The sequence below is a fragment of the Mizuhopecten yessoensis genome, unplaced genomic scaffold, assembly GCF_002113885.1.
Source record: "Mizuhopecten yessoensis strain PY_sf001 unplaced genomic scaffold, ASM211388v2 scaffold10225, whole genome shotgun sequence".
Lineage (NCBI taxonomy): Eukaryota > Metazoa > Mollusca > Bivalvia > Pectinida > Pectinidae > Mizuhopecten > Mizuhopecten yessoensis.
In genome coordinates, this window is record NW_018408440.1 from 699,952 (window position 1) to 726,627 (window position 26,676).

The following is a 26,676-nucleotide window of genomic DNA, read 5'->3' on the forward strand; positions in this document are numbered from 1 at the left end:
AGCCAGTGGTAGTAGGGATTATACTGTTAAATGTGACCTGACCTAGGATTTGTTACGATATAGCCAGTGGTAGTAGGGATTATACTGTTAAATGTGACCTGACCTAGGATTTGTTACGATATAGCCAGTGGTAGTAGGTATTATACTGTTAAATGTGACATGACCTAGGATCTGTTATGATATAGCCAGTGGTAGTAGGTATTATCCTGTTAAATGTGTCCTGGCCTAGGATGTGTTATGATATAGCCAGTTGTAGTAGGTATTATACTGTTAAATGTGACCTGACCTAGGATGTGGTACGATATAGCCAGTAGAAGTAGGTATTATACTGTTAAATGTGACCTGACCTAGGATGTGGTACGATATAGCCAGTAGAAGTAGGTATTATACTGTTAAATGTGACCTGACCTAGGATGTGGTACGATATAGCCAGTAGAAGTAGGTATTATACTGTTAAATGTGACCTGACCTAGGATTTGTTACGATATAGCCAGTGGTAGTAGGGATTATACTGTTAAATGTGACCTGACCTAGGATTTGTAATGATATAGCCAGTGGTAGTAGGTATTATACTGCTAAATGTGACCTGACCTAGGATGTGTTATGATATAGTCAGTGGTAGTAGGTATTATACTGTTAAATGTGACATGACCTAGGATCTGTTATGATATAGCCAGTGGTAGTAGGTATTATCCTGTTAAATGCTACCTGACCTAGGATTTGTTATGATATAGCCAGTGGTAGTAGGTATTATACTGTTAAATGTGCCCTGACCTAGGATGTGTTATGATATAGCCAGTGGTAGTAGGTAGTATCCTGTTAAATGTGCCCTGACCTAGGATGTGTTATGATATAGCCAGTGGTAGTAGGTATTATCCTGTTAAATGTTGCCTGACCTAGGATTTGTTATGATATAGCCAGTGGTAGTATGTATTATCCTGTTAAATGTGACCTGACCAAGGATGTGTTATGATATAGCCAGTGGTAGTAGGTATTATTCTGTTAAATGTGACCTGACCTAGGATGTGTTATGATATAGCCAGTTGTAGTAGGTATTATCCTGTTAAATGTGACCTGACCTAGGATGTGTTCTCTAGATCAGACATATTTATGGTTAGACAATAATATTGCTTTATTAGGTTTTCCACTGAAGGTGTTTAATGATTTGTATTTTTAACAAGAAAGTGTTTTTCTGCTCTAGGATATTCATAATTCCTTTCCTTAAATTTCTCAGATCAAGAAAAAATATCATACTATACATCAAAGTCTACATAAGCTGTCTAGTTGAATTGAATAAGAAAATCCTACCTTGAATGGACCCTATATGTCTCTGGTATCTTCTTGAACTTTTAAATGTTTATACAATATATTTTTTTACTTAATCTTAGAAGATCAAATGTATTTAGTGGAAGTCTGTTATGCATTTTCCATTATACTTCAATTTTATTTCATTCAGTAATTAATTGATAACTTCTCACTCAAGCCAAATCTTTGCTTTCAAATTATCGACAATGAATATATAAGAATAATAATATATTATTGTGTTCAACTCATTTATCCCTGACAACACATGTGAACTCTTCCAATTCAAAGGTTGGAATATGAAATTTAAGGGATGAAGAGTTACTTCCCTTTGGTTTAATGACTATGCTTTTGATTCTGAAAACCATTTTTTAACTGTACTGCTATTATAGACTAGTAATAGGGATACTTATATAAAAAGACTACAAATAACATTTGGAGGTTTTACTGCAGTAACTTTATACATTTATGTTTCAATTAGCAAAAACAGAATAAAGGTGGCAAACATCATGATGTTAATGTATGTATGGGTATGATAACCAAGTGTTGTATTAAGACGAACATATGTATCATTTTCATAGTCAGACTCGTAACAAAAGTATACATTTAACTATGATACTTTCACCTGGATGTATTAAAAGTATACATTTAACTATGATACTTTCACCTGGATGTATTAATAGTATACATTTAACCATGATACTTTCACCTGGATGTTTTAATAGTATACATTTAACCATGATACTTTCACCTGGATGTATTAATAGTATACATTTAACCATGATACTTTCACCCGGACATATTTTTGCCGAATGGCTTTTTTAAACAAGTTAACTTTTTGTTAAATGTGTACATGTTAAGTTGGTACTGCTTATAACTATATGATATATAATCCTTTTTGCCTGGTGTTGAATTTACCCTGTTGTTAAAGGGCAAAAAATGAAACTGCGGCAGACATTTTGTATTATACTGTACATATATACAGATATAAATCTCAAAAGTTTTAACCAAATTTTAACCAAATTATATATCATCTGCTAAATCTTGAAATGTGGAAAATCAAACTTTTAACTAATATCTCTTCATACAATTAAACCACGGGAGTAACTGACATCATGTTAATAGTACTAATTACCTGCAGGCAGATTTTGAAAAATTATTTTAGCCAAACCTATAATTTATAGTAAATATTGAACATTCTCTCTAGCCATGGCATAGAAAAAGTTCTGGCTCACCCAAAAGGATTAGTGCTACCACTTACATTGTTGTGTTTTGAGAAAAAAATATAAACCTTCCTGACAGAATCTATGTGACAGTTTCTAGATATATGATCAAGAATTGATAAATGTACATGTGGTTAATATTATGTATGATTGACCAGGAACCATGCCTGGTAACTCGTATTGAATCCCAAGTTGCTGCAACTCTCAGTCAAGATAATATACTTATATAAGCGCACTCAGATTTAAGCTCATTGTCAAATAGTTTAACAGATTAGCAAATTGATGAATTGGCACACCTAAAATATGCAATAGAGAACATTACTGAGGAACTTCAATTAATACATTCATAATACATGTATAGCACAAAATGTGTAACACAAAAAGGGCTACAATTAGACTACCGCTAAAAATATACTCTTACTGTAGTCAGACTTAAAATCTAGAAGGCAATTATTTGGGAATTTGATGGCTGAGAAATATCTAGAAAACATTGTCTTTAATGTCATGTTTTGTTCAATATCATGGTTTCAATTGATGTGGAATGTTGTATATAAAATGTTGATATTGTGGTATAACATTTATATGACCTGTGTTGTGATATTGAACAATCTTTCTATATGACATACTGTATACTCTGTCTAAACCGGACACCCCTGGGACCACATGCCAAGTTAACCTGTCTAACCGGACACCCCTGGGACCTCATGCAAAGTAAACCTGTCTAAACCTGACACCCCTGGGACCACATGCCAAGTTAACCTGTCTAAACCTGACACCCCTGGGACCACATGCCAAGTTAACCTGTCTAACAGGACACCCCTGGGACCACATGCCAAGTTAACCTGTCTAAACCTGACACCCCTGGGACCACATGCCAAGTTAACCTGTCTAAACCTGACACCCCTGGGACCACATGCCAAGTTAACCTGGCAAATGTGCAGAGAGTTCCTGATTGTCACGAAGCTACTATAGATATACCTTATCATTGCTGGAACCAAGTTCTTTGTATAGTTTAGAAAGATGTCTGGATTCGACACAGTGTGGTTCATCCTCAATACTCCAGGGTTTATGCCCACTTTCGCTCTCTGCACCCCTGGAATATGTCATGGCAAAATTTAAGGCACAAAGCCAGCTTTTTAATTGGTCTCGGGTATAAAAACCTGACCAATTGCAAGGCTGATACATGTCCTTTGAAAATTACAAAGGAGCGACGCCCAACTTCAAAGTCAGTCAATTTTTATAGTACAATTTTTACTGTTACATGACCGCCAGATTATTTCGATGTACCCGAAAGGATTGAACTACTCTTCCTCTCATCCACAAGGTGGCGCACACTGAGCCTTCAATTTTGCTTTGATATATCGAGGAGTGCAGAAAGCGTAAGTGGGTGTAACCCCTGGAGTATCGGGGATGAGTCTGGTTTAGACGGAGTGTACTGTATTTTGTATGTGTCATTCAATACTGACATCTGCTTTGTATGATATATGCTGTGTATTTTTCTCATGCTTGTTTGTTGTACTAACACCTGTTGTCTGCCTCTGTTGTACCTGGTTACCATGGATACTAACAGTCTGATGATCAGTCAGGGGTAGGTACACTTTGACTGTAATTCTAATATCTATGTATACTTACCAGCTTCACTAATATCTTACCTGGTATATTGTAGCATTACTGCGTTGTGAAAGTGAAGACAGCATGATTTTATTGCAGGAAAAAACTTATATCATCTGAAACAAATTTAAAAGTTATAAACAGATCTATTTCAGTTAGACCTATCATCAATATAAAGTATTTAATTAGTTGACAGTGAGAGGTAGCAAGATAACTTATAAATATGTAATTTGGATGAGTAAAAAACAATTCTAAACAAAAAACGTCCTTGGCCTGTATGAACAAAAGCATTCTTTGCTCAAATGCATATTCTGTAGCTCAAATCATTGTTCAAGTGGAAAAGGTACTTTTTAATAATCAAAATATTATTAACATTTGGAGTTTTAACTGTCACAATTTCTTTTATTTTTTGAAGTCATTGCAGCATCTTTTAGCTCTTACCTTGATTTCATTACTAAAAAGGTATTGATATATTCATAGTACAAGTTCAGGGCTTAAACTTTTCTGCTTTCATGATACTGTATATATGTACTTACCATTCATTTCATTCAAGAGTATTTTAAACGGAACATCTGTTATCACAGATGTCATATACCTTGTTATGAATCATTGAATTTGATAAAAAGTGAGATAAAGGGAAGTTTGCTGTATCCACCCTATGAAGGGATGGGCTTATTACAAGGCATGCACTTATCACCTGTAAAAAAGGATATCTCTCCAAGAGAAATAGAGGTTTGGCCAATATTACTTGTTTGATAAAAAAGGTAAAATGTACAAATGTATAACAGTATTATTAAGATTATAGCACAGGGAAATTCTGCATCTTCTTGCTTCCTATACAGCTTGTTTACCATACAGAATGGATTTTGAAACATATTTTAAAGCATTGAGGATGCCTCATATATATCGTGTCTTTTGTATTTTAATGAATACAGAAAAGGAAGTAGAAAATACATAGTAGTAATATATTCTTTCGACTAAGAAGAACATGTCATTGATGTCTTAATTAGTATTTGATGTTGCCATGGTAACATACTGTGTTGTCTTGGTTACAGATGGGCTCAGGCACAGGAAACAGGACCGTTTCTATGGACGAGTTTAACATGTTGCGCGTGATAGGCCGTGGCAGTTATGCAAAGGTCTTGATGGTGGAACAGAAACGTACGAAACGCATCTACGCCATGAAGGTCATAAAAAAAGAGTTGGTTAATGATGATGAGGTAAGGATTGCGGTGGTTACAGTTATATGATATTTCTTGGATCTAAAGATATTATTACACAGAACAACTTGAGATCTAAAAGGACTAAAATATACACTGGCTGGCTACTACTGGGCATGCAAAATTACATCAATGAATGGTTCGTAAAAATCGGATTACACATTGTTTGAAATCTTTAGACAAGAGTAAATTTAGATAATTTTTTTTACCAATTAATGTTATGAACATGTTGGCATCCTGTGAAAAGCAAGTTTATATTGAAGACAATAATAAGATATTGTTTGACACATGTAAATAAATGATAATTCATAATCACCTTGAATAATTTCTCACTAGCTTTGCCTCCATCGGCAGGTAAATACAAAGTATAATTCATTATAAAACATATTTGCTACCATATTTGAGCATGAAGACAGTTTATTTTAAAGCATTATTTAACATTATTATAATGAAAATCTGGTAGTTCAGGCCAGATCATGAGCATGTTATATTACAACACCCTATTGAACAACAATGTTCATATACTGAAAATGAACTTGTATCGATACTGCTTGTCTTTTCATATAGATGGAAAACTTGTTAGGTGATCATAGACTAATAAATATCCTCTTTACTGATTTGATGAATGAGGAGTAATCAGAATATTTGGCAATCACTACAACACTATCATAAGGTTTGTGTAAGGAAGCTGGTCAAATTAACAGAACCACTGTATTATTAGGTGGACCAAGGTGAGCTTATGCCATACCGTTGCGTCCGTCGTCCGTCCGTACGTCAACAATTTCTTTAAACAACTTCTTCTTCTTAACCACTGATTGGAATTCAACTTAATTTGACTGGAAGCATCCCTAGGTGTCAGGGATTCAAAATTGTACAAATGATGGAGCTGACCCCCCAGGGGGCTGAGAGGCTGGGCAAAAAGGGGTCAGTTTTGCAATATTGCTTTAAGCGACTTCTTTTCTGGAACTAAAAGGCGGATATTAACCATATTTGACTGGAAGCATCCCTAGGTGTCAGGGATTCAAAATTGTACAAATGGTGGGGCTGAGCCCCCAGGGGGCTGAGGGCGGGGCCAAAAAGGGGTCAATTTGGCTATATTGCTATAAAAGACTTCTACTGTAGAACTATGCCATGGACATTGATCATATTTTGTCGGAAGCATTCATGGGTGGCAGGGATTCAAAATTGTACAAATGGTGGGGCTGACCCCCCGGGCTAAGGGGTGGGGCCAAAAACAGTGTATTACTTGGAAATGGTTGAGATCCCCACCATATAACCATTGTATACAATTGCTGAGTATAAAGAGATGATTGCACATATGCTTCCAGGATGGCCTTGGGGACTGCCCCACCCTTGGAGACTTAACCCCTGGGTCATAACTTCGAAATGGTTTAGATCCCCACCCAAAAACTATATATACAATTGTTGGGCATAAAAAGACGAATGCAGTCATGATATTAGAATTGACCCCAGGGTCTGCCCCACCCTTGCAGACTTAACCCCTGGGTCATAACTTGGAAATGGTTGAGATCCCCACTCCAAAACTATATATACAAATGCTGGGCAAAAAGAGACAAATGCAGTCACGATATTAGAATTGATCCTGGGGTCTGGCCACAACCCTAGGGACCTAGTTTCTGAGTCAAAGCTTGGAAACAGTTGAGATCCCCACCCCATAACCATACATAAAATTGCTGGGCATGAAGAATCTAATACAGATATGCTACAAGGGTTGGCCTTGGGGTCTGGCATATTCCCTTGATCTCATTCGAAGAATATTTTGCCCTGATTGCTTTGGTATCCAGGTGAGCGATACAGACCCTCTGGGCCTCTTGTAATGATGTTTAGATTATATATTCAGAATCACTTCAGAAGTATTTCTATAAAATGTTTTATAATGTTCTTTTCGGACTCATTTACAGTTAATATATACCACACTGATTTGATGTCTGTATTTGCATGGCTACTTCTTTAACAAATTAGTCTTTGATCATTTCTTTTTCTATTTATCCTGTGAAAAATTTGTTTAATCTGTCAATTATTCTGATTTAATTAAAGAACACTGTAAAACGTTTGTATGAAGATGTTGTTATGAATACACACACTACTAAGCTATTGCTGTTTTAGTGGTCTGTGGGAATTTTAATTGAGTGCATACAGCTTTTGGATATTTGCCATGTTCTCGGATAGAATACTCGTTAGGAAGGAGCCCACACATTTTGTCCTGTACTAGCCGACTTTGCAGTATGCTTGCCTACTTTATCCTAACCCCGGCCTATATTACTTTTACTATACTGTATAGCGTGAAATTTTCGCTGCAGTTGTAAGTTTTGCCCTTTTTGACCTCTGAAATGAGAGCACCTGCCTATTTTACCCTTAGTTATATCGTGTAAATCACGAAATTTACACTGCAGTTTAGTTTTCACCTTTTTTGACCTCTGCACGATGGCAAATTTATCATTTCAGCGAACATTTATAAAGTAATGTCCCGGTACATGTGTATAGTATTTACCTACATCACACTACCACATCACTTTACCCTTGACCTGCCTTCTCTATCATAAATCATGTAATAGAAGCTAGCTAGCCCGGCTCCTGTTTACCTGATTATCAACTACTGTTCTATGAATTAGTGGAGCACTTTCTACTTTACCATGTATATGTTACAGGATATTGACTGGGTCCAGACGGAGAAACATGTGTTTGAGACGGCAACAAATTACCCATTCCTTGTAGGACTACATTCCTGTTTCCAGACCCCTAGTAGGTGAGTCGTCAGCCATTGGGCTAAGGTCTCTAGCAGATCATCATGAGGGGTCAATCGTTTTGTTCAGACCCCTAGTGGTCTTTCATTGTGATATAGATACAAATGATGATTAGAGAACATACATTATAAGTCCCCCTTCTTAGTTATATTGGTCAGATTGTAAGTTACTATATGATGGGATGACATATCCATATCACTACACCAAACTCATAGCCTCGGAACTGCAGACTGATTTTGGTAGTTTTATATGATGTCACTACTGCCAAAATTTAATGTAGATAGTGTCGTTGTTAGCTCACCTGCCCGAAGGGCAAGTGAGCTTATGTCATGGTCCATCGTCCGTCGTCCGTCGTCCGTCCGTCCATCCGTCCGTCCGTCCTCGTCTGTCAACTTTTCCTTTAAACAACTTCTTCTGAAGAACGGATAGGCCTAGAGTCATGATATTTGGCTGAAAGCTTTGTTGGTAGGAGCCCAACAAAGTTTGAGAACGAAAATGACCTTGACTTACTTTAAAGGTCACAGAGGTCAAATATGTCAAAAACTTCAAACGACTTCTTCTGAAGAACTAAAAGGTATAGAATCTTCATATTTGGCTGATGGCTTCCTGGGATGGAGCTTAACTTAGTTTGAGAATGAAAATGACTTTGACCTACTTTCAAGGTCACAGGGGTCAAATGTGTCAAACACTTCAAACAACTTCTTCTGAAGAACTGAAAGGTATAGAATCTTTATATTTGGCTGGTGGCTTCCTGGGATAGAGCCAAACAAAGTTTGCGAATAAAAATTAGTTTGACCTATTTTCAAGATCACAGGGGTCAAATATGTCAAAAACTTCAAACGACTTCTTCTGAAGAACTAAAAGGTATTGAATCTTCATATTTGGCTGATTGGTTCCTGGGATGGAGCCCAACAAAGATTGAGAATGAAAATGACCTTGACCTTCCTTTCAAGGTCACAGGAGTCAAATGTGTAAAAAGCTTCAAATGACTTCTTCTGAAGAACTGAAGGGTATAGAATCTTTATATTTGGCTGGTGGCTTCCTGGGATAGAGCCCAACAAAGTTTGAGAATGAAAATTAGTTTGACCTACTTTCAAGGTCACAGGGGTCAAATATGTCAAAAACTTCAAACGACTTCTTCTGAAGAACTAAAAGGTATAGAATCTTCATATTTGGCTGATGGCTTCCTGGGATAGAGCCCAACAAAGTTTGAGAATGAAAATGACCTTGACCTACTTTCAAGGTCACAGGGGTCAAATGTGTCAAACACTTCAAACGACTTCTTCTGAAGAACTGAAAGGTATAGAATCTTTATATTTGGCTGGTGGCTTCCTGGGATAGAGTCCAACACAGTTTGCGAATGAAAATGACTTTGACCTACTTTCAAGGTCACAGGGGTCAAATATGTCAAAAACTTCAAACGACTTCTTCTGAAGAACTGAAAGGTATAGAATCTTCATATTTGGCTGATTGGTTCCTGGGATGGAGCCCAACAAAGGTTGAGAATGAAAATTACCTTGTTCTACTTTCAAGGTCACAGGGGTCAAATGTGTCAAAAGCTTCAAATTAATTCTTCTGAAGAACTGAGAGGTATAGCATCTTTATATTTGATTGATGGCGTCCTGGGATAGAGCCCGACAAAGTTTGAGGAAGAAAATGACCTTGACCTTCCTTCAAGGTCACAGGGGTCAAATGTGTCAGACACTTCAAACGACTTCTTCTGAACAACTGAAAGGTATAGAATCTTTATATTTGGCTTGCAGCTTCCTAGGAAAGAGCCCAACAAAGTTTGCGAATGAAAGTGACCTTGACCTACTTTCAAGGTCACAGAGGTCAACAACATTTTAATGGATTTGTTCTTTAGAACTAAAAGGAATGGATTCATGAGATTTGGCTGGTAGCTTTTGGAATAGAGCTTACCAATTTGAGAAGGAAAATAACATTGACCTACTTACAAGGTCACAGGGAAAAATATGTCAAGCAACTTCTGAAGAATCAAAAAGCATAGAATCTTGTAATAATATTTTCCTGGTAATTTCAACAGTTGGAGCCAACAAAGTTTGTGAGGGAAATATTTTTAGTGCAATATAATATTTAATGAGAATATTTTGCTATGACTGCTTAAATATTCAGGTGAGCGATACAGGCCCTCTTGGGCCTCTTGTTGTAAGCTAATCGGATTGATAGAGTTGCCTCCGCTTGTCTGTTATAAAGTAATCTGATTGGTTGTGTTTGTAGGTTGTTCTTTGTGATAGAGTTGCCTCCGCTTGTCTGTTATAAAGTAATCTGATTGGTTATGTTTGTAGGTTGTTCTTTGTGATAGAGTTGCCTCCGCTTGTCTGTAATAAAGTAATCTGATTGGTTGTGTTTGTATGTTGTTCTTTGTGATAGAGTTGCCTCCCCTTGTCTGTTATAAAGTAATCTGATTGGTTATGTTTGTAGGTTGTTCTTTGTGATAGAGTTGCCTCCGCTTGTCTGTAATAAAGTAATCTGATTTGTTGTGTTTGTAGGTTGTTCTTTGTGATAGAGTTTGTGAGTGGTGGAGACCTGATGTTCCACATGCAGAGGCAGCGCCGACTCCCAGAGGAACACGCCCGGTTTTATGGCGCTGAGATTTGTCTAGCCCTCAACTTCCTCCATGAGAGGGGTAAGCCTGTTATGCATGTACTTAAAATCATAAGAATAAAAGGTGATATTATATCATTCAGCTGAATGAATCTCCTGAACAAGTCAAAGATAGTCCACATTAACAAAATACTACAAATATTTTCAGAATTTACATTTAATTTTGAAAAGGAGTGTTGTGTCGTCAAGCTCCACAGATTTAGGGAAAACAGGTTTGAAAGACCTGACAAATAGAAAGAAACAGATACTTATGACATCTTTGAACACTAATTACATCCATGATGGTGGATTGGTAGGGATTTTGATGGTTTTACGTCCACTATTATAGCCTTTCGGCAGAAGAGAGAATGGTATTTGTTGTAATGTGTTTATATGTAGTACATGACTTACACTTTGTCCCTGTCACAGGTATTGTGTACCGAGATCTCAAGTTAGACAATGTGTTACTGGACCAGGAGGGCCACGTCAAACTCACCGACTACGGCATGTGTAAGGTACGTAATTATCTACGGCATGTGTAAGGTACATTATACCTACATCATTTGTGTGGTACACTACAGCGTTGTCAACCATGGCCAGTTCACAGACAGAACTATACATATCAATTTACTGTGTAACTTGAACAGGTTACTACTGGTGAGTTATTATCCCCTCGCAACAAAAGTTTGAGACGATATAGAATTCCGCCCGTATTTATGTTACACTCATTGTCATCGCTCTAGCGACTTCATTCCTCAACGGAATTTCATGATTTCAAAATTTGTTATGGTTTATAATGGCAAATGATACTTTGAATATTACATGTTGATAACTTGATTGGAATTATAACCCTAAGTTGACAGTTTGATACTTTGTAAATTTTGAGCCATCCCTACCCCCAAGGGCTGTAGGGTGGGGCCCAATGGAGTCTGTGTGCTAAAATACAATTTCATTTTCCTTGTTTAGAATAAGGGGTGCTAGTTTCAAATACTTTTCAGTCTTAAATCTGCATGCTTGATATTGAAAAAGGTGGTTTTATTGTTTTTTGTCACTTTGAATAATATTTCTGTTCATGTTAAAAACAGAAATCAACTCTCTGTATAAATATATCAGGTGACCGTTAAGACCCATGGGCCTCTTGTTATGTTCAAGGTCATGGTTACTGTTACTATTTTTAGAAAAACCGCTCTAGTGACTTCATTTCCTCTCAATGTCGAAATGTGTGAATGTGAGGGGATTTGAATCACTTGTAATGCCTTGATAGTATAGGATTTTGTATCGCCTATCACATGATATATAGTATAGGATTTCGTATCCCCTATTACATGATATATAGTATAGGATTTCGTATCGCCTATCACATGATATAAAGTATAGGATTTCGTATCGCCTGTGACATGATATATAGTATATGATTTCGTATCGCCTATCACATGATATATAGTATAGGATTTCGTATCTCCTGTGACATGATATATAGTATAGGATTTTGTATCGCCTATCACATGATATATAGTATAGGATTTCGTATCGCCTATCACATGATATAGTTTTAATGTCATATGTGATGATCTAAGGAATTACTTGATTATTATGTTTCTACCTTAAACACTGCACACATTTTTCATATGAACTGCTTCATAGGTTATAACCAAGAAGTCCCTTACACTGTCTCTACAACAGAGCTATCTGGTCAACAAAATTATTGGGGATGTCAGTATACAAATGGAAAACTACTAGAAGTTATTTATTCTTTTGTCTATAGTAGGACCCAATCCTTATACACAAGCATTCATTCAACATTCAAACTAAATCCTCATGTCAGGATTTAAGATGATATGGCAATGATAAAAAGAAATGTATCTAAAATTTCAGATATTTTTCAAAATGTAATGTTTTGAAAAGTTGCATTTACAAAAAATTAAGTTAACCAGGCTTTGAGAAATGAGCCCTGATTTTGCTCTTGTTGTTGACCATGTAGGAAGGACTGCGGAACGGAGACTTGACCAGTACTTTTTGTGGTACCCCTAATTACATAGCCCCTGAAATTCTCCGCGGCGAAGACTATGGTAGGTTGTATATCCATCACCAGATGGCAGCACTGACTCCTGTCGGGTGATGGTACACCGTAGACTATAATAGTGTGGATATGGTATTTATGTTTTTATCTTTTACTAATACTTGGCTTCTTTTCAGGGTGTTCAAGCTTTTTGTCTTCAGGCCTAAGGAATCCTACTCTAAGTTGTCTCCCCTTTGTTATTTTTTTGTTATCAGTTCCCTTTTTTAACCCTTTCACCTCTATGTAACTTTAGTAGACTCTACTATGCTTTGATCTGGATGAGTCCATTTTGGTCTACAGTGGTGAAAGGGTTAAGTAAAATTTAAGTTAACGCTGTATTTTGTGGTGATTCATGCAAAGAATTGGAGTCATTTGAAAGACTGGGAATTTTGATAAAAGGGAGACAACTGTAGATGGATGGTTTTTCAATTAGGTCATTATGAATCAACAAATGTCTGCATTGATTGCTTGCTTTAGCCAATTAATACTAAAATTAACTGATATTTTTTTTATACTAGATGAATTATAGATTTATTTTATAAGAAATTGAACTAAAATATTGAATGGTATATTCATAAAGAAAATATTTAGTGACAGGCTTGCAGTCAATTGACAGAACCTTTGTTGATTCAGACAGAGTATTTAAGTAACACCAACTACTTGTGACTGTATATGTAACCTGTTGTCTGCCACGTTGTTTAACAGGAAGGATTGTTGCGAGGAGACCGGACTAACACATTCTGTGGAACTCCAAATTACATCGCTCCAGAGGTCCTCAGGGGAGAGGATTATGGTATACATCATGTGTACATATGCATGTACATTGTCACATAAGCATGTACATTTTCATTGATACATGTGTACATTGTCATTGATATGTGTGTACATTGTCATTGGGATGTGTGTACATTGTCATTGATATGTGTGTACATTGTCACTGAAATGCGTGTACATTGTCACTGAAATGTGTGTGAAATTGCCAGACATGCATGGTAATTGTCACTGATGTGCCTGTACAGGACACAGTTACTGCATTTATAGACTTACAGATTCCTCAGGTCAAATAAGGCTCATGAAAATGTCAAGTGCACAAGTTTAAGTTTCACTCAGCCAGATAACAAAAATTCAAAATAAATTATATCTTGCTAAAAGCCTGTATGATGTTTCAAATCAATGGTCAAATGTTATTTGCTCTGGTATTATGTCCTGCTGTTCAGTTACATACAGGATTTTATTGCTGTTGATTGAAATATTATAAGCATCTTTCATGCCCATGGGTGTAGGATAGGGAATCAATTTTTCTCTCATTCCAACAACCAGAATAAGGCCAGAAACCATGAAAATGCGTTTGGACTTGCCACCATTTTGAAAATATCAATTTTTCCCCTGAGCTTTTTAGACAAAAATGAATCAGCCAGCCAGATTAACTCATTCACCCCTGAAGATGCATTTGAACTCTTCCAATTAAAAGGTTGGAATAGTCCATTTCAGGGGTGAATGAGTTAAGCATATCCCATATTTGCAAACAATGTTTGCTCTGAAAAATTAATCACATCTTTCTAATGTGTAAGGTAAATACATAGTTAACAATTTTAATTTCATCACGTCGCCTTTTCCGCATTGCGGCATCGGAGAGTTCCAAATTCCTGACGTGATGTCATTGTGGCGTTAAGTCTCGTGAAATGGGGTGTAAGATAGAAATTTTCTACACTCCTTTCTTACCTTGGACAGCTCTATCTTACACACAGGGAAATGAGAGAAAATGTAATCGTTCACCAAGAATACCCGATTGCAAGCATCATTTTGTTCAATCGTATTTTAAAGAAGTTTGTTGAAGTGATAACAATAGGGAATTCAGGGGATTTTTAAAGAACTTGAATTAGTTATGTGACACCCTGGAGCTGATCAGGTATTTAGCAGCTTGTTTTATAACTGAAATAATAAATTTTGACCATAATTTCGGGACAACATGTTTTTCTAACATATTGACTCTAGGTCTGTTGTATGACAGTAATATATGTCATTGACTCATGCAATACTGTGTAACTGTATAATATAAAATGTATACAAAAAACAATTCTGTTTACATATTGGTCTAAAGAGCTTAGATTTAATTCAGTATAACTGGGAAGTAGAATACTGATATCTATAATATCTTTAATCTTTATTTATCTTTTAGAATACAATCATTGGCACCTGTCGTCACTTGCCTTACCCTCCATTTAACCACATTCATAGCGTGCTTTAGCATATAATATCCAGAATTTTCTCTGCAGCACAGCAAAAACATTTGATAGACCTTTGTATATGGAAAATGCTCCAATATTTGACCTGAGGAATTTGTGTCTGCGAGGCTGAGATTTCCCCCTCATACTATCGCTGTGTCAACACTTTACTATACCTGTATTAAATCTACAATCAGGGTTAGGCCTAAAACCCTGTGTCTGGGCACAGTTACTGCATTGCTGGTTGTCTTTGTACTGAGCTGTTGATACTGGAAGAAGAAAGCATATAATATTATATAAGTAGTGTTCTGAATAGAAGGGTAGGACACTAGGTACTGCCTGTCTGTCTGTATCACTTTGTCACCTATAATTGCCAAATTTTATATGCAAGAAACTCCTGGAACGGCATGAGGTTTTATACTGAAATGGTGTCTCGCGTCTCAACTGGAGTTCACGTGGTCACCTTGTGTCACCTTGTCCCCGGCATATCACATATACTCTGTCACCAACAATTACCAAATTTGGTAGACTATAATGTCTTGGAATGAAAGGTATCACATAATGAAATCTTGTCTTAGGTCTGGATATATACAGAGTTATGGCCCTTTCTTCATTTTGTGAGACTTTGTCTGGGGCATATCGCCTATACTCTGTCACCTACAAGTACCTCTGAATATAACAAAGTATCTGTATAAGTTTAAGTACTGATACAGTCTTGTACACCACTATATACAGGTTATCGCCCTGTCTTGTACACCACTATATATACAGGTTATTGCCCTGTCTTGTACACCACTATATACAGGTTATCGCCCTGTCTTGTACACCACTATATCCAGGTTATCGCCCTGTCTTGTACACCTCTATATACAGGCTATCGCCCTGTCTTGTACACCCCTCTATACAGGTTATCGCCCTGTCTTGTACACGACTATATATACAGGTTATTGCCCTGTCTTGTAGACCACTATATACAGGTTATCGCCCTGTCTTGTACACCTCTATATACAGGCTATCGCCCTGTCTTGTACACCCCTCTATACAGGTTATCGCCCTGTCTTGTACACCCCTATATATACAGGTTATTGCCCTGTCTTGTACAACACTATATACAGGTTATCGCCCTGTCTTGTACACGACTATATACAGGTTATCGCCCTGTCTTGTACACGACTATATACAGGTTATCGCCCTGTCTTCTACACCACTATATACAGGTTATCACCCTGTCTTGAACACCACTATATGCATCAGTTCCGCGCTATCACAAGGAGACAAACACGAACATATTGCAGCCTCCCAAAATACACACACATACACTACACGCATGCATCTTGCACCCAGGGGAGGCCGTCCTTAAATGACCTTAGCTGTTAATAGTACGTTAAACAAAATCAAACAAACAAACAAATTGTACACCACTATATACAGGTTATCGCCCTGTCTTGTACACCACTATATACAGGTTATCGCCCTTTCTTCATTTTTCATAAAAGTTTGTTCAGACATAGGGGACTATGGATAGTTGGCAAAACTTTGCCTTGCTGAAGTTTGTTTGAATACATAACCTGTTTTGTATCTTCAGAGACTTTAGATGATTACGACTTCAACTAAAATAAATAATGAAAGTTTCTGCCTAAGTGTTACATGATTGTGACTAAAATGATCAATTTTTGTATGTGCTAGACAGAGAATCATGAAACCTATCGATTCAAGATTGCAATAACAAAAAGTTGAAGAAAATGTATCTGGAACCAGTTGCCGACTCTGATGCTTGTGTAGTCTCGTTATATCTGCTTGAGAGTCCTAATTATATAATAACTATACACAGAAATCTATGACACTTTTCTATATTGTGGCCTGCTACCATACACATATATGCTAAACAGAGTTATCTTTCTTGTGTTTGGATATATTGCTATTGATGGGAACTGTTGGCTTTTTAGCTTCTCTGTGTTTATTATGTTAGTGAATTTATCTATGATATCCGGCACTTTGTTAATGACAATCTGTATATAAAGGGAATGAAGATGAGAGAAAGCCTTTGTATTGTTGAAATTTGTGGTAATATCACGGAAAACAGAATTCTTCTTTGCAGGATTCATCAGTGTTGATTTTCTAATGTTAATATGAAGGCTAGTGTCAGGAACAGTTTCTAGATGCTGTTTTACATGCTTTTGAAGCCAACCAAAATCAAGGATATTATAGAAATGTAACATTTCACAGAAAGTGTTCACATTAATCCATTAATCTGTAGTTTCGTTGTTGTACTAACATTTTGAATATTAAGTATGGTTACAGCTGTATTGCTTTCTTCATGGTTGACTTACAATATAACAGTCTGCGGGGAAAATCTAATAATATAGCATCTTACATTAACTCTATATATTTGTATTAAAGGTTTAAAATAGGTTAAATTTGTATTAAATGTTTAAAATAGGTTATATTTGTATTAAAGGTTTAAAGTAGGTTATATTTGTATTAAAAGTTTAAAGTAGGTTATATTTGTATTAAAAGTTTAAAGTAGGTTATATTTGTATTAAAAGTTTAAAGTAGGTTATATTTGTATTAAAAGTTTAAAGTAGGTTATATTTGTATTAAAAGTTTAAAGTAGGTTATATTTGTATTAAAAGTTTAAAGTAGGTTATATTTGTATTAAAAGTTTAAAGTAGGTTATATTTGTATTAAAAGTTTAAAGTAGGTTATATTTGTATTAAAAGTTTAAAGTAGGTTATATTTGTATTAAAAGTTTAAAGTAGGTTATATTTGTATTAAAAGTTTAAAGTAGGTTATATTTGTATTAAAAGTTTAAAGTAGGTTATATTTGTATTAAAAGTTTAAAGTAGGTTATATTTGTATTAAAGGTATAAGGTATATGTTATTGGCATGGTTACCATATTTATCTAGGAATAAGCCCATGCTTGGTAATAAGCTTACCACTATTTATTGCAGTTAGGAAGGAATGCTGACAAAAGCTTTGTCCTGTAAAAAGCCCATACCACTAATTAAAAAAATAGGTTTTCATTGTCCTGTAATAAGCTCGTCCCACTAATTAAAAAAATGGGTTCTCATTGTCCTGTAATAAGCCCGTCCCACTTATTTAAAAAAAACTAGGTTCTCATTGTCCTGTAATAAGCCTGTCCCACTAATTTAAAAAAACTAGGTTCTCATTGTCCTGTAATAAGCCTGTCCCACTATTTTTTTTATTTATTTTCATTGTCCTGTAATAAGCCCGTCCAACTTATTAAAAAAAACTAGGTTTTTCATTGTCCTGTTTTTCATTGTCCTGTAATTAACCCATACCACTAATTTAAAAAAAAGTTTTTCATTGTCCTGTAATGTAATAAACCTGTCCCACTAATTCAGTCAAATTTTATGTGTTGGTTCATTGGGCTTATTGCAGGATAAATATGGTATTTCAGATAAGGTACATGTAAATATACTGAAAATGGGGTAACTTTGACAAACAGATTTATTGAGGATGGGCAAACTTTTAAATTGAAAATAGAGTATTTTTTAGATAATTGTAAAATTTCCTGAAAATGGGTTACATCTAAGATGTAGAGTTATTGAGAATGGGATAACTTTAAGATAAGGAGTTATTGGGAATGGGATAACTTTAAGATAGGATGTTATTGAGAATGGGATAACTTTAAAATAAGGAATTATTGAGAACGGGGTAACTTTAAGATAAGGAGTTATTGAAAAGGGGAGTAACTTAAAGAAAGAATAAGGTACTTTTTAGAAAGGTGTAAGTTTGATTTTCATTCCCTTTGTTATACATAACAATATTATGGAAATGTACATGTATGTTGACATTTGCACTACATTACAGTTTGTATGGTGAAACATATTAATATTTTGGTATTACCTTTGTTAACTCTAGTCTGTTAACCTACTATTTGAAGGTACATTTTGTATCCAGGGCCCTAACTACATACATGTTTGACATAAACAACAAACATTTATATATTTGAATGGCAACATGGCAGAAATGTAATATTTCAGTTTAATATTGTTTAGTTAAAGAAGAGGATCCATGTAAAAATGTTGTTTCCCTTAAGTGGTTGAAAGTAGTACATTTCACACTGGTTCCCTCTAGTGGTCCATGTTGTGGTATACAATTTACACTATGGCTTGCTTTATATATTAATCTTGAATATGTGGACCATATAGCTCCCTCTAGTGGTCAGTAATATACAACCCAGGAATATGTGGATCATAGCTCCCTCTAGTAGTCATTAGTATACAACCCAGGAATATGTGGATCATAGCCCCCTCTAGTGGTCAGTAATATACAACCCAGGAATATATGGATCATTAGAAACTCCCTCTAGTGGTCATTAGTATACAACACAGGAATATATGGATCATAGCTCCCTCTAGTGGTCAGTAGCATACAACCCAGGAATATGTGGATCATAGCTCCCTCTAGTAGTCATTAGTATACAACCCAGGAATATGTGGATCATATCTCCCTCTAGTGGTCAGTAGTATACAACCCAGGATTATGTGGATCATATCTCCCTCTAGTAGTCAGTAGTATACAACCCAGGAATATGTGGATCATAGCCCCCTCTAGTGGTCAGTAATATACAACCCAGGAATATATGGATCATTAGAAACTCCCTCTAGTGGTCATTAGTATACAACACAGGAATATATGGATCATAGCTCCCTCTAGTGGTCAGTAGTATACAATCCAGGAATATGTGGATCATAGCTCCCTCTAGTGGTCATTACTATACAACCCAGGAATATGTGGATCATAGCTCCATCTAGTGGTCATTAGTATACAACCCAGGAATATGTGGATCATAGCTCACTCTAGTGGTCAGTAATATACAACCCAGGAATATATGGATCATTAGAAACTCCCTCTAGTGGTCATTAGTATACAACCCAGGAATATATGGATCATAGCTCCCTCTAGTAGTCAATAGTATACAACCCAGGAATATGTGGATCATAGCTCCCTCTAGTGGTCAGTAGTATACAACCCAGGAATATATGGATCATAGCTCCCTCTAGTGGAACGGTAGTATACAACCCAGGAATATGTGGATCATAGCTCCCTCTAGTAGTCAGTAGTATACAACCCAGGAATATGTGGATCATAGCTCCCTCTAGTGGAACGGTAGTATACAACCCAGGAATATGTGGATCATAGCTCCCTCTAGTGGTCAGTAGTATAAAACCCAGGAATATATGGATCGTAGCTCCCTCTAGTGGTCAGTAGTATACAACCCAGGAGTATGTGGATCATAGCTCCCTCTAGTGGTAAATAGTATACAACCCAGGAATATGTGGATCATAGCTCCCTCTAGTGGTCAGTAGTATAAAACCCAGGAATATATGGATCGTAGCTCCCTCTAGTGGTCAGTAGTATACAACCCAGGAATATATGGATCATAACTCCCCCTAGTGGTAGGCAGTATACAACCCAGGAATATGTGGATCATAGTTCCCTCTAGTGTAGTAAGCATTATCACCATGTATCCCACTTATACAGATTTCAGTGTGGACTGGTGGGCCCTTGGAGTGCTCATGTTTGAGATGTTGGCAGGAAGATCTCCGTTTGATGTGGTAGGAGCAGCAGACAATCCGGACCAGAACACTGAAGACTACCTCTTCCAAGGTAAGCACAACTTACCTCCCTTTGCTCTTCCAAGGTAAACACAACTTACCTCCCTTAGCTCTTCCAAGGAAAACACAACTTACCTCCCTTAGCTTTTCCAAGGTAAACACAACTTACCTCCCTTAGCCCCTCCAAGGTAAACACAACTTACCTCCCTTAGCTCTTCCAAGTTAAACAAAAGCTACCTCCCTTAGCTCTTCCAAGTTAAACACAAGTTACCTCCCTTAGCTCTTCCAAGTTAAACACAAGTTACCTCCCTTAGCTCTTCCGAGTTAAACACAAGATTATAATTATCTCCCTTAGCTCTTCCAAGTTAAACACAAGTTACCTCCCTTAGCTCTTCCAAGTTAAACACAAGTTAACTTCCTCTATTAGTCTTAAGTATACAACCCAGGAATATATGCTCTTTCAACATTAAACACAAGTTACTTTCGCTTAGATATATATCAAGGTAAACAAGTTATATTATGTACCTCTCCTCATGGAAATACACAATTTCAAAGTTGTGCTAAAATTCAATTCAAGAGTATATGTTTATCACATACTGATTGAAATTGGAAAATTATGAGAATTTGATGGTTATTTTGTGACAAAAATGTAAATGTATATTGAAGCCAGTATACACAGATGATGCATTGTTTGTATGAATACGAAGCATTTTACAGCTTTCTTTATACAATGTAGGTATTTGCACAAAAACGACATGACTTTAAAAATTCCTTTATATTGTTAACATACTTATTATAGTGCAATCCCATATCTGTACATTGATTTCAGTAATACACCAGTCATGATTTAGTGCTAAAATTATCTATCAGGGCCCAGTTGTTCAGAAGGTGATTACCTGTATTTTTCAACCTGTAATAATATGGTCAATAAACAATGTACAAAAATCCTTATTTTGCGTGTAATTTTACTCTACACTAAAATATTTGCTACCTGGAAAGTTCAGTTTTATCTTGGTTAAAGGTTGTTTTTTAAGATATAAATTATTTGTTTTTGCACTAACCACTGATTGAGTTAATAATTAATAACATTTTAAAAATCTGGGCCCAGATAACAAGGAGAAAAACTGATGATGTATTATGCAATTATCACAACTAGCAGCTTTATATCAGCGTAAAAATAGGAAAGTAATGATGACTGGTAAAATCATTATACATCTTGGTTAAAGGTTGTTTTTTAAGATATAAATTATTTATTTTTGCACTAACCACTGATTGAGTTAATAATTAATAACATTTTGAAAATCTGGGGGCAGATAACAAGGAGAAAAACTGATGATGTATTATGCAATTATCACAACTAGCAGCTTTATATCAGCGTAAAAATAGGAAAGTAATGATGACTGGTAAAATCATTATACATCTTGGTTAAAGGTTGTTTTTTAAGATATAAATTATTTGTTTTTGCACTAACCACTGATTGAGTTAATAATTAATAACATTTTAAAAATCTGGGCCCAGATAACATGGAGAAAAACTGATGATGTATTATGCAATTATCACAACTAGCAGCTTTATATCAGCGTAAATATAGGAAAGTAATGATGACTGGTAAAATCATCATACAAACACTATACTGTGTTGGTTGATGTTTCAGTTATCTTGGAGAAAACTATACGAATTCCACGATCATTGTCTGTCAAGGCAGCGTCCATACTGAAGGGATTCCTCAACAAGGTAGGACACAGTTCAGCTGTATCATGCTGTTATGTTTAGGGTAGAACGCAGTTCATCTGTATCATGCTGTTATATTTAGGGTAGGACACAGTTCATGTGTATCATGCTGTTATGTTTAGAGTAGGACTCAGTTCAGTTGTATCGTGCTGTTATGGTTAAGGTAGGACACAGTTCAGTGTATCATGATGTTATGTTTAAGGTAGGACACGTAGGACACAGTTCAGTGTATCATGATGTTATGTTTAAGGTAGGACACGTAGGACACAGTTCAGTGTATCATGATGTTATGTTTAAGGTAGGACACGTAGGACACAGTTCAGTGTATCATGCTGTTATGTTTAGGGTCGAACACAGTTCATCTGTATCATTCTGTTATGTTTACGGTAGTACACAGTTCAGCTGTATCGTGCTGTTATGTTGAAGGTAGGACACAGTTCAGTGTATCATGCTGTTATGTTTAGGGCAGTCACTGTTCAGCTGTATCGTGCTGTTATGTGTAGGGTAGAACACAGTTCATCTTTATCATGCTGTTATGTTTAGGGCAGTCATTGTTCAGCTGTATCGTGTGGTTATGTTTAGGGCAGTCATTGTTCAGCTGTATTATGTGGTTATGTTTAGGGCAGTCACTGTTCAGCTGTATCGTGTTGTTACGTTTAGGGTAGGACACAGTTCAGTTGTATCGTGCTGTTATGTTTAAGGTAGGACACAGTTCAGTGTATCATGCTGTTATGTTTAAGGTAGGACACAGTTCAGCTGTATCGGGCTGTTATGTTTAGGGTAGAACACAGTTCATCTGTATCACGCTGTTATGTTTAGGGTAGGACACAGTTCAGTTGTATCGTGCTGTTATGTTTAGGGTAGGACACAGTTCAGTGTATCATGCTGTTATGTTTAGGGTAGGACACAGTTTAGATGTATCGTGCTGTTATGTTTAAGGTAGGATACAGTTCAGCTGTATCGTGCTGTTATGTTTGGGGTAGGACACAGTTCAGCTGTATCATGCTGTTATGTTTAGGGTAGGACACAGTTCAGCTGTATTGTGTTATGTTTAGGGTAGGACACAGTTCAGTTATATCGTGCTGTTATGTTTAAGGTAGGATTCAGTTCAGCTGTATCGTGCTGTTATGTTTAGGGCAGGACACAGTTCAGCTGTATCGTGCTGTTATGTTTAGGGTAGGACAAAGTTCAGCTGTTTCGTGATGTTATGTTTAGGGTAGTACACAGTTCAGCTGTATCATGCTGTTATGTTTAGGGCAGTCACTGTTCAGCTGTATCGTGCTGTTATGTTTAGGGTAGAACACAGTTCAGCTGTTTCGTGCTGTTATGTTTAAGGCAGTCAATGTTCGGCTGTATCATGTTGTTATGTTGAGGGTAGGACACAGTTCGGCTGTATCGTGCTGTTAGGACACAGTTCAGCTTTATCGTGTTATGTTTAGGGTAGAACACAGTTCAGCTGTATCACGCTGTTATGTTTAAGGCAGTCAATGTTCAGCTGTATCATGTTGTTATGTTAAGGGTTGGACACAGTTCAGCTGTATCGTCTTGTTACGTTTAGGGTAGGACACTGTTCAGCTGTATCGTGCTGTTATGTTTAGGGTAGGACACAGTTCAGTTGTATCGTGCTGTTATGTTTAGGTTAGGACGCAGTTCAGCTGTATCGTGTTATGTTTAGGGTAAGACAGTTGTTATGTTAAGGGTTGGGCACAGTTCAGCTGTATCATTCTGGTATGTTTAGGGTAGGACACAGGTCAGCTGTATCATGCTGTTTTGTTTAGGGTAGGACACAGTTCGGCTGTATCATGCTGTTATGTTTGAGGCAGTCAATGTTCAGCTGTATCATGTTGTTATGTTAAGGGTAGGACATAGTTCAGCTGTATCATGTTATGTTAAGGGTAGGACACAGTTCAGCTGTATCATGCTGTTATGTTTAGGGTAGGACACTTTTCAGCTGTATCATGCTGTTATGTTTAAGGCAGTCATTGTTCAGCTGTATCATGTTGTTATGTTAAGGGTAGGACACAGTTCAACTGTATCGTCTTGTTACGTTTAGGGTAGGACGCTGTTCAGCTGTATCATGCTGTTATGTTTAGGGCAGTCACTGTTCAGCTGTATCATGCTGTTATGTTCAGGCAGTCAATGTTCAGCTGTATCATACTGTTATGTTAAGGGTAGGACACAGTTCAGCTGTATCGTCTTGTTACGTTTAGGGTAGGACACAGTTCAGTTGTATCGTGCTGTTATGTTCAGGGGAGGACACAGTTCAGCTGTATTGTGTTGTGTTTAGGGTAGGACACAGTTCAGCCGTATCATACTGTTATGTTTAGGGTAGGACACAGTTCAGATGTATGGACACAGTTCAGCTGTATCATGCTGTTATGTTAGGGCAGTCACTGTTCAGCTGTATCATGCTGTTATGTTCAGGCAGACAATGTTCAGCTGTATCATACTGTTATGTTTAGGGGAGGACACAGTTCAGATGTATCGTGCTGTTATGTTTAAGGAAAGACACAGTTCAGCTGTATCGGGCTGTTATGTTTAGGGTAGAACACAGTTCAGCTGTTTCGTGCTGTTATGTTTAGGGTAGAACACAGTTCAGCTGTATCACGCTGTTATGTTTAGGGTAGTACACAGTTCAGCTGTATCGTGCTGTTATGTTTAGGGTTGGACACAGTTCAGTTGTATCGTGCTGTTATGTTTAGGGTAGGACACAGTTCAGCTGTATCATAATGTTATATTTAGGGTAGGACACAGTTCAGCTGTATCATACTGTTATGTTTAGGGTAGGACACAGTTCAGATGTATCATGCTGTTATGTTTAAGGTAGGACACAGTTCAGCTGTATCGGGCTGTTATGTTTAGGGTAGGACACAGTTCAGTTGTATCGTGCTGTTATGTTAAGGGTAGGACACGGTTCAGCTGTATTGTGTTATGTTTAGGGTAGGACACAGTTCAGCTGTATCATACTGTTATATTTAGGGTAGGACACAGTTCAGCTGTATCATGCTGTTATTTTTAGGGTAGGACACAGTTCAGATGTATCGTGCTGTTATGTTTAAGGTAGGACACAGTTCAGCTGTATTGTGCTGTTATGTTTAGTGTAGTCACTGTTCAGCTGTATCGTGCTGTTGTGTTTAGTCCAGTCACCGTTCAGATGTATGGTGCTGTTATGTTTAAGGTAGGACACAGTTCAGCTGTATCGTGCTGTTATGTTTAGGGTAGAACACAGTTCAGCTGTTTCGTGCTGTTATGTTTAGGGTAGGACACAGTTCAGCTGTATTGTGCTGTTATGTTTAGTGTAGTCACTGTTCAGCTGTATCCTGCTGTTGTGTTTAGTCCAGTCACCGTTCAGCTGTATCGTGCTGTTATGTTTAGGGTAGGACACAGTTCAGCTGTATGGGGCTGTTATGTTTAGGGTAGAACACAGTTCGGCTGTTTCGTGCTGTTATGTTTAGGGTAGGACCCAGTTCAGCTGTATCGTGCTGTTATGTTTATGGTAGGAAACAGTTCAGCTGTATCGTGCTGTTATGTTTAGGGTAGAACCCAGTTCAGCTGTATCGTGCTGTTATGTTTAGGGTAGGTACCATGTTGTTATGTTAAGGGTAGGACACAGTTCAGCTGTATCGTGTTATGTTTAGGGTAGGACACAGTTCAGCTGTATGGGGCTGTTATGTTTAGGGTAGGACACAGTTATGTTTAAGGTAGGACACAGTTCAGCTGTATTGTGTTAAGTTTAGGGTAGGACACAGTTCAGCTGTATTGTGTTATGTTTAGGGTAGGACACAGTGCAGCTGTATCGTGCCGTTATGTTTAGGGTAGGACACAGTTCAGCTGTATCATACTGTTATGTTTAGGGTAGGACACAGTTCAGATGGATCATGCTGTTATGTTTAAGGTAGGACACAGTTCAGCTGTATTGTGCTGTTATTTTTAGTGTAGTCACTGTTCAGCTGTATCGTGCTGTTGTGTTTAGTCCAGTCACCGTTCAGCTGTATCGGGCTGTTATGTTTAGGGTAGGACACAGTTCGGTTGTATCGTGCTGTTATGTTAAGGGTAGAACACAGTTCAGCTGTATTGTGCTGTTATGTTTAGTGTAGGCACTGTTCAGCTGTATCCTGCTGTTGTGTTTAGTCCAGTCACCGTTCAGCTGTATCGTGCTGTTCTGTTTAGGGTAGGACACAGTTCAGTTGTATCGTGCTGTTATGTTAAGGGTAGGACACAGTTCAGCTGTATTGTGTTAAGTTTAGGGTAGGACACAGTTCAGCTGTATCGTGCTGTTATGTTTAGGGTAGAACACAGTTCAGCTGTATCGTGCTGTTATGTTTAGGGTAGGACACAGTTCAGCTGTAT

At 37.0% G+C, this 26,676-nt stretch overlaps 1 protein-coding gene across 6 annotated transcripts in view; it reads left to right on the forward strand.

Annotated features, from left to right (window-relative positions):
- The window catches only part of LOC110459789 (protein kinase C iota type-like), a 50,871-nt gene that overhangs the window by 13,432 nt on the left and 10,763 nt on the right, over positions 1-26,676 (forward strand). For 3 of the 6 annotated variants that reach the window (XM_021512227.1, XM_021512231.1, XM_021512228.1), the window contains 8 exons: positions 4,096-4,113; positions 5,192-5,356; positions 8,026-8,123; positions 10,632-10,768; positions 11,155-11,240; positions 12,707-12,794; positions 20,522-20,647; positions 22,250-22,329. In XM_021512227.1, coding sequence (XP_021367902.1) covers positions 4,096-4,113; positions 5,192-5,356; positions 8,026-8,123; positions 10,632-10,768; positions 11,155-11,240; positions 12,707-12,794; positions 20,522-20,647; positions 22,250-22,329 — 798 coding nt within the window. Of the gene's footprint in view, positions 1-4,095; positions 4,114-5,191; positions 5,357-8,025; positions 8,124-10,631; positions 10,769-11,154; positions 11,241-12,706; positions 12,795-13,489; positions 13,578-20,521; positions 20,648-22,249; positions 22,330-26,676 lie in introns of all 6 variants that reach the window. The other 3 variants (XM_021512230.1, XM_021512232.1, XM_021512229.1) reach the window with 2 other exon arrangements.